At 33.0% G+C, this 13,132-nt stretch overlaps 1 protein-coding gene across 1 annotated transcript in view; it reads left to right on the top strand.

The window, feature by feature from the left end:
* The window catches only part of LOC111043418 (QRFP-like peptide receptor), a 165,578-nt gene that overhangs the window by 145,884 nt on the left and 6,562 nt on the right, over positions 1-13,132 (top strand). Inside the window, exons 5-7 of the mRNA XM_039428793.1 lie at positions 5,101-5,224; positions 10,409-10,617; positions 11,819-11,933. Coding sequence (XP_039284727.1) covers positions 5,101-5,224; positions 10,409-10,617; positions 11,819-11,933 — 448 coding nt within the window. The remainder of the gene's footprint in view (positions 1-5,100; positions 5,225-10,408; positions 10,618-11,818; positions 11,934-13,132) is intronic.

Raw genomic sequence — 13,132 nt, 5'->3', positions numbered from 1 at the left:
ACCAAGTCGGTAAACTTGTATGCTCTTCATATATTTTGTATATTTGACTAATAATATAATATTAAAATAGAAATGCATGAACTAGGCCTTCTAAAATCTCCACAATATTCAGTAGTGATCCATGAACTTTTATCATCGTATCAATAGATTTTCACAGTAAAATATGAGTTCTAACCATACAGATTCTACTTCCAATGGAATCTTGTCTGGTGTAAAGTAGAATGCATTTCAAGTTATGAACGTCGATATGTTCCAATAGAAATCTCTCTTCCCAATATTTATTGGTTTACATATACCAGTTATTTATTTGGCAGGATTCCTGGAAGACTGCCAATCGCTTGAACAAGAAAACCAGTGATAAATGTTCGTGGATGGAACTATCAGTGGGTAGTATTCCACGCAATACTGGCACAGACGTGATATCACATCTCGTTTGGTGTACGGAAGATAGAAAAAGCATCTTTCAACTTTCTATCTTGTTGAAAGATTCAATTCAGCTACCTGATTAACGGAACACAAATTATTTATATTAAATTAAGGTTGATATGACCTCGAATTTCAGCATCGGTCTCCATAACTGCAAGGGCAAGACGAAACCAGAGTGAAAGTAATCAGGGGCTGTTTATGCTACTTGCTCTACAGACAAGACTACTGAATTGACGAGGTCATAGCCACCTCTAATACAAGGCCGCGGCCTACGATATTGCAACGTCGCAGTGTAGGCCTAGAATCTAATACATGAATGGTGAAAAAGATAATGAAGAAAAAGATTTTAATCTTTCTGTATTAGACTACTAGGCCCACACTGCGACGTTGCAATATCGTAGGCCGCGGCCTTGTATTAGAGGTGGCTATGACGAGGCGGATAAAATTTCGAAGATATTTCAGTCTAGAGCTTATCAGCACGCTATAACTTCGAAAACTACGAATATATCGATTGTGGAGTCAGAGTAGAATAAGAATCCTGAACAATTATCTTATTCATTGGATTCCAGAAATGAAATATAATTTTATTTCAAGCTATTTTGAGCTCAAATTGAATATTCCGTATATAATCTGCTATTTTAACTTCTAACTTCTGTAGTGTTTGTGATCTTGGAGAGAGAATAATACTTTAGGTGATGGTGAAGTATCTTGAAATGCATTCATGTCTTCAATACTGAAAATTCTGGTAATTGGTACTGTAAAAAATCAATTTGAGTAATGAGAAGTTTCTTAACGGATGGCAATCACCAAAAATAGTGTATAGACTAGTGATAGAAAAGTGCTATACACTATCCTTAGGCAATTACTATCAACTTTTACGTCAGTCATTTCTCTGATGAATCCAAACTCAAATGAGATCGTGGGCTATCTGTTATTTTGGTAATAATTGTGAAAGGTCAGAGAGAATGACATTCATTTGTTTGTTGAACATTCCTTTTTTCTCCAATTAAAAATGTAACATTCTTCGCTCAAGACCAATTAATCCAATTTTAACCAAATTTAACCCAAATTAATCCAACAAATGACAAAATAGACAACACGACCATTTTTAATGATCACTCAAAATGTCATGATATTTTCACCAGTTTCAACTGAAAACTAGGGGATGGTTTGAATAAAAGGGGATGAATTCTTCCTTTATCAACACGCTCCGGATATTTCAAATTTTACTTTTGTTGAAAATAATGAGAGTATCTGAAGCGCGTGTCAGTTTTCTCTCGTATTACACCCACTGCTAGAGGATACAGTGATGGAATGACTATCAATGAAATAAAATAGTGATCTCAATATTTCAGTATATTTTATACTGAAATTAAACACATAGCAGTCACAAATGGGTATGAAGAGAGTTTGGAGGATAGATTATTGAGTAAAATCAACTGACAAGTTTCAAATGATTCTAGCTTTGCAGGCTCAAACTGTGAGGAAAAGACTTGGATAAAAATCCCATATTTATTTATTCGTGGAAACAATAACAAATCATATGAATATGATTGGGAAGGAACAACAGGCTTGGCCCAAAACTATTACATCCTCAAATTTTGATTACATTTCCAAAAATAGGTTATGTTTCTTCTGTAAAAAGTTCAAGCTCAACTTTCGTCCAAAAATAAATATGGGATGCAAATTTTAAATTTAGAAAAATTAAAACACCAAATTATAGTTGAATATTACACTTAATTTAGGCCTTGTATCTGATAAGATAGGTAGGGAATTGAAAAGGAATGGATTTCAAGATGCTTTCAAACCCAAACCGATTTTAAATAGTCTATTTATCTGGAGTGAAGACAAAATTGATATTTGGGATAAAAGTGGGGTGTACAAACTTAAATGTGGTGATTGTAATGCTTGTTACGTGGGTCAGACAGTTAGAAGTTCTAAAAGTAGAATTAAAGAGCACATCAGAGATTGGAATAAACAAAATGGGGAATCTAACTTTGCAGAACATTTGATAACAAATAATCACAAGTTCACAGTTGAGAAGAATGTTGAGTTTCTGCATCTTAATAATAAAGTCAGATCTTTGAATATTTTAGAGGCTTTAGGAATAACAAGAGTAATTAAGGACAATTCCCAATATAGTTTAAATTAACAGATTCATTTCAAACAATACAGCACTACGAATTAAGTTTCATCATAACATTGTAATCATACATTAGTCAATAGTTTTTCTATATACATAATTGTTTTATTATCTTTTACTTGTTTTCTTGGTTCTTATTTTGTACTAAAAGTGAATTTTTTTATCTTGGCGAGTATGTTGCTTAAGCCGCCATTTTGTGACACCGTTAAGTGAGAGGAGACTGTTTAGCTGGGCCAATCGCAGGCGCTTATGCCCTTGAACAATAGCAGTACTCGCCTACTAGTATGTGCTGCTCTTGTATTTAGTTTTAGTTCATCAGAGATTGACAATGGTGTAACAACCGAAACCGGTTTTCCTAAGTATCAATAAATCTATGGTTTTTGACAATTTCTTAGTATTTCAAATTATTATGAATAATTACCACAATATCTACTTCTCAACTACACAAAAAGTGAATAAAAAATGCATTATCTATATGATTCTGATACTAATCCATCTCTATGAAATTGAAGGATTGAATGACAAGGTCAAATAGTGTAAAAAGAAAACAGTGTAGACTACCTCACTATGTTCGGTTTCACCAAGCTCGGTCAAGACATTTGACTATAATGAACACCAAATTTTCTCCAAAGATAGCATCTCATTGGGTATAAATATTACCTTCAAAACATTGAATTCAAATCTTCAATATAATTCTGAGTTACATCTTAATGAGAAACTTATGAGTTTAATTATTGAGAAACTAATCAGTTTCATTGAACTGTGTTTCATTGATAAACTTATGAAGATTTTATCAATAGCGAATTTCCTTCAACAAAAATTCTCCCAGATGGTTAAATCAAGGTACCTTGAATACCTTTGGTTACTATACATTGGTTAAATCGAAAGCTATCTCTAGATTCAACTACATTCAATTCTGATCATATTGAAACTCTGAATCAGATTACTACTACTAATAAGATTTATTACAACTACTAATTATTGATTATTTACTTATTATTACTACTAATTAGATTTCTACTCAATGATCATGAAGGGAAAGGCAATGTTTATTTTCATCAGTAGGCTACCAAGATGGTCTCAGTTTATTCTGAGGTGTGTGTATTCTATTGAAGGCAGGTTGAGGCTAAGCCTTTGGTTCTAGATGATTAGGTGGCATGGTGAAAAGGGGTCAGGGGTTGATGGGGTGGAATGGCCGCCCATTGTCTTGTTGTCCTGGAAAGGTGGGAGTAATTCTCTAATTCATCACGCAGTCTCCCATTTTCACTGGACCGGCAACCCATCTATCTTCTTCATTGCACTTATAATAGACTTCCGTCGAACGGATGAGTCTGCAGCCCGAAACTAGATAAAATCAAGATTGCAATCATACATCAACGTGCCCGACAATTCTTCATCTATTGTTCGGAGACTTCATAGCATAACATTTCCAATATGAAATGTACTGTACTAGATAAAATCAAGATAACAAGAATAACATCAACGTGCTGCAGACTTTGTTACATATTTACGTTCAGAGACTTCATCAAATGAATAAAAAATATGTAATAATAATAATATTCTAACAATAATAAACTATATTTATTTCTCAAATAAACTATAACTAATACATCAATTATTACAGAAAATATTAGATAAATTACAATTACATACAATAGTTAGTTACAATAAAAATTTCTTATAATATGTCCTCTACATGTTTAGTGTTTTCTGTGTGGGAATTGACCTACACCACTATGGCGTACAATGCTCTAGAGTACGTATTAAGGTGCGTACAGATATAGGCGCCGCGAACATGAGCAATTCACTTTTAATCAGCTGACTATATCTGTATTTTTACAGAAACGGTAAGATACAGATATAAATAGCTTGGCATCAGCTGGTTAAAAGTGAATTGCTCATGTTCGCGGCGCGTATAATCTGTACGCACCTTTAACATGACAAGAGTAGGTCATTTACATGACATGACTAGAGTAGGAGTATTCAATGCATGACAATTTTGTCATTAGGGATTCTCATAGACATGGGGATTTTTCAGATTATAATGCATTGTAAAGCTGGATTTGCAGATAACAGAGACAGTGAAAATATAATTCATACAAGCTCTAATGGTATTATATATACTCGACCGGGCTGAGTGAGGATATTCCAATCAGAAAACATGGGAATTATATTGTCACTGTTGTATGCTAATCTAGCGTAATGCAGGAGAAATCTATCCACAAAATGCATTGAGCGTCACAAGTTTGGCTGGTCAGGTATGCCAAATTCATTGGATATGTGTTGTTCCTCTACTACATTATAAATGCATGGAAATTATTGTATACACTTCAAGGTGTATCCTACATCCTGTATGTAACCTGATGTATTCAAACTATGAAAAAACTATTGAAGTTATGAACAAAAGACAGTAGCATAGTGTGTGACATAGTGGAATTCTTTGTGTATGAGTTTATATGAGTGAGTTTCATAGAATTGTCAATTCAAACAATGACAGAATAATTAAAATAGCAGATTTCTTTTTTGATCAGGTACTATGCAATTGTCCATCCGATGAAGGCCAAGTACATATGCACAATATCTCAGGCTCGGAAGATTATAATCGGCACTTGGCTTGCTTCATTGTTACTGGGAGCACCAATCATGTTCATTCAGGTAAGAAGATGTTATAAAAAGTTTCTACTGAGTATTAAATTATTTTCACTGATGAATCAGTGGAGAGGGAATCATCATTTTCCAATGTTCAAGATTTGGAATAGGTTTGGATTTGCTGGGAGTTTTACTCATCACTAATGATATTTCCATTAGACAAATCAGATACATTCTTTTAGCTACAGATTAGCTACATTCTTTTCTTACACCGCACTGTTGCCAAATTATTTGTACGCTGTGTAGACATGTTATAAACTACCGTAATATTTCATTTGAATTATTATTAATTCAAAGATTTAATATTAAATTATAAGGAAAAAATTACTGGCAAATGAAATATATTCGAGAATAGGATTTTGATCACTAATTCACTATGTGATGTGGTAAATTGTAAATCCTTTATAGATTATATGGTGTTCTTGATGTTTATAAGGGCGGTTGCTAAAGTCCCTATTTTGCGAATAAATTCACAAAAAATTAAGGCCGTCCGGCTCGCAAAATTGCTGGGTTCAAACCGTAGCTCTAGCTCAGTGGTAGATACATGAATTTTCCAAATATAATTAATTACCATAAGGTTCAATGACTGGTGATTAATAGTTCTTACCGCTGCTTCTATGAAGTTCTTGAAGAATACCAATAAGGAAATCAAAAGGATAGTTGATGACTAATTATCAGTAACCATGTACACAATAGAGAATGATAAAGACCAACTATGGTTTTTTCTAGTTGATCCTTAAAACGCTTGTCATGAATACAGGTATTCACCAATTTATCCTTCTGAAATTCCTTAGAACTTACAACGCCAGTTCTTGAAGCTCTGTGGATCCTTATATGATATAACTGGAACCTTATTAATATAATTATCAATATATTTTTTCTGGCGGACTAGTATGACTATCATCAAAGGATGATAATTTTGTCATTAGGGATTCTCATAGACATGGGGATTTTTCAGATTATAATGCATTGTAAAGCTGGATTTGCAGATAACAGAGACAGTGAAAATATAATTCATACAAGCTCTAATGGTATTATATATACTCGACCGGGCTGAGTGAGGATATTCCAATCAGAAAACATGGGAATTATATTGTCACTGTTGTATGCTAATCTAGCGTAATGCAGGAGAAATCTATCCACAAAATGCATTGAGCGTCACAAGTTTGGCTGGTCAGGTATGCCAAATTCATTGGATATGTGTTGTTCCTCTACTACATTATAAATGCATGGAAATTATTGTATACACTTCAAGGTGTATCCTACATCCTGTATGTAACCTGATGTATTCAAACTATGAAAAAACTATTGAAGTTATGAACAAAAGACAGTAGCATAGTGTGTGACATAGTGGAATTCTTTGTGTATGAGTTTATATGAGTGAGTTTCATAGAATTGTCAATTCAAACAATGACAGAATAATTAAAATAGCAGATTTCTTTTTTGATCAGGTACTATGCAATTGTCCATCCGATGAAGGCCAAGTACATATGCACAATATCTCAGGCTCGGAAGATTATAATCGGCACTTGGCTTGCTTCATTGTTACTGGGAGCACCAATCATGTTCATTCAGGTAAGAAGATGTTATAAAAAGTTTCTACTGAGTATTAAATTATTTTCACTGATGAATCAGTGGAGAGGGAATCATCATTTTCCAATGTTCAAGATTTGGAATAGGTTTGGATTTGCTGGGAGTTTTACTCATCACTAATGATATTTCCATTAGACAAATCAGATACATTCTTTTAGCTACAGATTAGCTACATTCTTTTCTTACACCGCACTGTTGCCAAATTATTTGTACGCTGTGTAGACATGTTATAAACTACCGTAATATTTCATTTGAATTATTATTAATTCAAAGATTTAATATTAAATTATAAGGAAAAAATTACTGGCAAATGAAATATATTCGAGAATAGGATTTTGATCACTAATTCACTATGTGATGTGGTAAATTGTAAATCCTTTATAGATTATATGGTGTTCTTGATGTTTATAAGGGCGGTTGCTAAAGTCCCTATTTTGCGAATAAATTCACAAAAAATTAAGGCCGTCCGGCTCGCAAAATTGCTGGGTTCAAACCGTAGCTCTAGCTCAGTGGTAGATACATGAATTTTCCAAATATAATTAATTACCATAAGGTTCAATGACTGGTGATTAATAGTTCTTACCGCTGCTTCTATGAAGTTCTTGAAGAATACCAATAAGGAAATCAAAAGGATAGTTGATGACTAATTATCAGTAACCATGTACACAATAGAGAATGATAAAGACCAACTATGGTTTTTTCTAGTTGATCCTTAAAACGCTTGTCATGAATACAGGTATTCACCAATTTATCCTTCTGAAATTCCTTAGAACTTACAACGCCAGTTCTTGAAGCTCTGTGGATCCTTATATGATATAACTGGAACCTTATTAATATAATTATCAATATATTTTTTCTGGCGGACTAGTATGACTATCATCAAAGGATGATAAGTACTGAATGCTCTTAATAAGATCGATATTAATTGATTCAATAATTTTATATGCTGCCGAATATTTTTTCTTGGTACTAAGACAGCTCAAACTGTATATCACGAGATGGATTAGGATAAAATAAACTTCTATGATTTTGTATGCTGACATAAAACACAAAATATATTCCCATAAAACAATATATATAAAATATTCTTATATCTATAATTTTCAATATATATAAATTCTTCAATAGTTAAACAATTATCACAGGGTTTACTAGCATTCACTGTTGTGAGCTTTAAAATTCATAAATTTGTATTTAATACTAATACATGGACTTCAAGTCAATTCCGAGTTCTACAATTTTAAAACCTGTTCGGTCTGCAGATTTAATAGGACATGCTTTGATAAATTAGCAAATAATAATTATTAAATTAATTTTTAAATCAGGGTTTAATCTCAGGGTTTTTAATGAGTCCGTGTCGTGTATGGAAGTAAGCTTCCTACAAATATCAAATAAATTCATAAAACGTTCTTATAAACTATATGATAATACTCAACACGTTGCGAATTTTCCTTGACTTAAATTAATTTATATAGCGCTTTGACTAATTCCCCAACTCTAATAAAAAGGCCTTTATAAAACGAGCTTGTTTGATCTAACACTCACATTAATGATGTTCTTGACGGTCTTGTAGAATGAATTAATTATTTCCAATAATTAATTATGCAGGTCCTTTTCGTCTCGGCTGGGCTCGCGCGTGGTCCAGATTTCTTATAGTTTTCTTTCCGTATTACAGATATATTTATGGGAATTGATTACAATTACGAACTCTTCAACAACACTGAGTTCACAGATAAATAAACATTGATTACAAATAGTTCACATTTAAAAAAGGGATTGGCTTGATAATTTTTTAAATTTAAAGGAAGAAAGAACCCTAATTTCCATGTGCATCCTTTCAGAACGAGATCACAAGCCAGAAGAAGTGGTTTTCAGAAAAATTTTATCTCTTCCTTGAACGATTTGTAAGCTTCTTTCTGATTGGCTTTTAATTTAACAAACTCAATACAATTGGTTGCTTCAGATTCAGGGTTTCTTCAACTTTATAATAGAAAAATAAATAAAAGTTTTTATATAAATATATGGAGTGATTGTCTTAAACTATTCTGATAAATAAATCGCGATATACGATGCTATCATGTAACATATATTTTAATTTTTTATACAAGTTTTGTATACTCTTGATTTTTGTACTTTTTTTAGATTGTAATAAATATTTATGCAGCAATAATAGTTGTCCCTATTTATTTACATAAATCTTCCTCAGTATATATAATACATCTTTTGTGAGTAAACTTTATAATTCAACTTGTACTGTTGATCGAACAATCAGCTGATTCGTTAGGTATTGATTCAAATAACTATCGATTTATTCTAGATCGATTGATTCATTTAAAAGAGTAAACAAATAATTCTAACCTCAAATGTACATGCAAACTTTTATTTTTTATGATCTGCCAATAATAAATAAATAAGCCGCTTTATAATTTTTAATTCTGTCAATGGATCCTCATTATTGTTGAATCACAATTATGCATGTTTTTTCTTATCGTTTTAGATAATACGATTACTCTTTTATCACTAACAACATTCGATTTTACTTGAGTGGTTCTTTGACTAGGTTATCTTTCTTTTCCATTTTATAATTCTATTAAAGTTCAATAGTTCATTTCAAAAATATTTTGTGGTGCTAAAATACCACGTGACAACTATTAACAAGAATCAACAATTTTATATATGAGATCAGATTTAACAGGATAACTTGTGAATCACATGTATCTACTACTACTATAGAAAGCGGTGGATAGGAAGAGTGACAACAACGCCTTCCTATTGCACTGGATTTCATATTTGCATATTTTCATCAATGATTCAATTAATTTGGATTTAAGTTCATTTCTATTAACAAGAATGTAAAAAGAGCTCCATCATCACCTTTCACTCCTGATTTGATCAAAATCAGTTGCAACTGGAAGTACTGATTTATCCATTTGAAATCCTCCAGCAAGTTATCCCAGAGATAACGATTCAAACGTACAAAAATCGTTCTCCTAATAATAGGATAGTAGCGTATATTAAAAAACATACTGCGATTATGAATAAGCTATTCAATACTGTATCATCGTTTAAATACTGTATTCCCCTTTGTTCTTATCCCAAAATAATGTGAAAATATCGAGTTCACTCTTCTGTGAGAAGCTCTTAGGGGGAGACTATACAGGAAGTCACGGAAAAATGTTGTTTCAAAATTAGCTCCTCCCATATTTTGTTATATTCTGTCGAATTGGAACTCTTCACTCGATCTGCAGAAAGGGATATGCTACTAAGAACTGAGCTATGCATGCAATATCATTGCAATTAGAAGGATAGTAGCGTATTTTAAAAAACAGATCGCGATTATGAATAAGCTATTCAATACTGTATCATCGTTTAAATACTGTATTCCCCTTTGTTCTTATCCCAAAATAATGTAAAAATATCGAGTTCATTCTTCTGTGAGAAGCTCTTAGGGGGAGACTATACAGGAACTCAAGGAAAAATGTTGTTTCAAAATTAGCTCCTCCCATATTTTGTTATATTCTGTTGAATTGGAACTCTTCTCCAGAGTTCCTCAAAAGAGTTCGCTCTGCCAGCTTTGAAATTTATATTTTTCCACAGGATCACATAGAAGTCGGTGCAAAGATAAAAGGCTACTGGTGTGTGAGGGACTACGTGAATAACCGGGAATGGGTTACAGCGTATGAGCTCTACATGCTTATATTGATTCTGATCATTCCAACAAGCATAATGGGTATTACATACAGCTCTATTTGCTGGGAAATATGGAGAGTGATGAAGCAGAGGAAAACCATGACTAGCGGGAAAGCGTGAGTAAATTTGCCCTTTTGTCATTTCAAATCCATTTGCTCACAGATTTTGGGAATTTCATTTCGGTAATTGCTTGTTCAGAAATTAATTATAATCACTGAATACCACACAAAGTTCAGTAATTGAACCTCATGTTCATACATAATTTCTCCTCACGTTGACAAAGGAATGTACTTTACAAGAGTTGTTGGAGAATAATATGATAGCAAACGCTTATTATCAAAGCAGTACATTGTACCATAAACTGGAACAATAATATTATTTTACACGTTATTCTCAATAAAGAGAAACACTTTTGGGAACCCTTTGATTTCAATCTCTCTAATAGAACAAATAGCTACTGCAACAAAATCGCAAAATTGCATGCCCTTCAAAAAGTTTATAATTTTGAGATCCTAAATCATGCGTATGATTTTAACAGTAAAATTAGATAACTATGATTATAATTTATAATAATACATGTGAAAATGTTCAATTCAAAAATATATTTCCTTCACATTTGTTATTGTTATCTCGAAGGGAACTACAATATAATGTTCAATTCAAAAATATATTTCCTTCACATTTGTTATTGTTATCTCGAAGGGAACTACAATATAATGTTCAATTCAAAAATATAATTCCTTCACATTTGTTATTGTTATCTCGAAGGGAACTACAATATGAATAGTGTAACAAAATTGAAATTATAAGATTTAGAAACCATTTCGAGATAGAACTCTCTCAACGATGGAATGCTTTTGGAATGTAATTTCGTAATTTCTCCAGCTGTTGACCTGATTTTTTTCAAGTAGAAATTGAGATTTTCTGAAAATGGGATTATCATATTAATATATCCAGTATGATTCAAGTGAATTGTGATATTATAATGAAGTTTCCGCTAACCAGAATTCAGTATGAAGCGTGGGATATCACTCTCTTTCACCAATATTGAGCTCCATTCAAATGGATAATTTTTACATCAAAAACCTCTAATATCGAAGTGGAAATCTGCATTCTTATTGGAAGTATTCCATTGACATTTTTCATTACATGCAGACCGTGGGATGTTTCAAAGTTCCGTGCTCAATTTCGTCAGCTTTTGGTGAATATTGTGAGCTTGTTATTGCGAAACGCTTTTGTGTTGGTTGTGATAGAATAGCGCTTGATCCAAAGATAATTATTATTGTTGTTGAGAGATGATGCTTCACTTTGTTTTAGGACTCTAACCACTGAAACATTTCCTTTGAGTAGCAAACGCAGCACGTGCTCTATAAAGACGACTGCCAAATCGTGCATTCGAACAACTGACGAGGAAAACGGTACAGTCAGGCAGGTGAGAGTCGATCATTAGCAACTCGATATCTATCCAACTATCTATATCATCACATACAGCTTATTTGATAGAGAGAATCTAAATTTACCATGAGAGATCATTTAATCAAAGGAAAGTGATCAAGTTTGTCTTTAAACACAGAGTAGTTGATATGTGTTGTAGTATGTTGAGGTAACTGTGTACTGTGTTAGTGATAGTAATAATGATAGAGCTAGTTATAGTGATAGTAATAGTGTACTGTGCACTGTGTTAGTAATAGTGATGATGACAGTCATAGTTATAGTGATAGTAATAGACTACTGTGTATAACAGTAAGATAAGATTCGATTCTTTCACATGAGAACATCGCAGTATATGGGAATCAGAGAACCTACATCAGACAGTGGAGCATGAATAAGACTCGCTTAAGTGAATTTTGATTCAAGAAAATCGCTCAAATGAACAAGATACAAGATACATGGTACGATGTAGAATCATAGTCTGAGTATAGAAGAGCTCCCTCTTCTGTGAAGTCAGTAACACACACACATCGATCTTTGGACGTACGATTTTTTGCCGTTAGAATCCATTTGGATGGCAAAAAATCAATCGTCCAAAAATCGATGTGTGTGACAGGGTGGGAGCATAATAGCAGTCCATCTCATTCTTTAATTATACGTTGTATCATGTTTCTTGTGCAGAATGGTGAACGATTTGTATGCTGGCTCAAGTAGCAACAATGGGCCATATGAATAAAACCAAAGCATATGCTCATGAGCATGAGCATGGAGCATAAGGTTTTGCTCATGAGCATTAGGTAGAAGCAGAAGCATTTGCTCATTTTTATATGAATAAGCTTCACCTTATACTCTTACTTAAAACTCCTGAACTCTGAAACAAATGCTCACGTATTTTAAAGATTTGTCATCAGGTGATTCGTCAAGCGCTAAATAATTATGTAAGAAGGAGATACCGCTTGTGTTTGCGTCGTCTGATCTGTTTTCTATTCATGAATTGAGTTTTAGGTTAGTTGAGTTTAGAAGGGGTATTCACAATGTTGGAGTTAGCTGGCTAAGTCGAGCTATTCGCTATCTCCAGCTATTTGCTAAGTCTGTGTTAACTTAATGCTATAGTGGTGCGTTATAAAAAAATGAACAGACGAGATAGCAGATAGCGCAGGTTTGAGTCCGCTAAAGCCGCGTTTACACCAAAGTTATTAA

The sequence above is a fragment of the Nilaparvata lugens genome, chromosome 5, assembly GCF_014356525.2.
Source record: "Nilaparvata lugens isolate BPH chromosome 5, ASM1435652v1, whole genome shotgun sequence".
NCBI lineage: Eukaryota > Metazoa > Arthropoda > Insecta > Hemiptera > Delphacidae > Nilaparvata > Nilaparvata lugens.
Note: the sequence above shows the minus strand (reverse complement) of the source record. Positions and strands in the feature narration are given on the sequence as shown.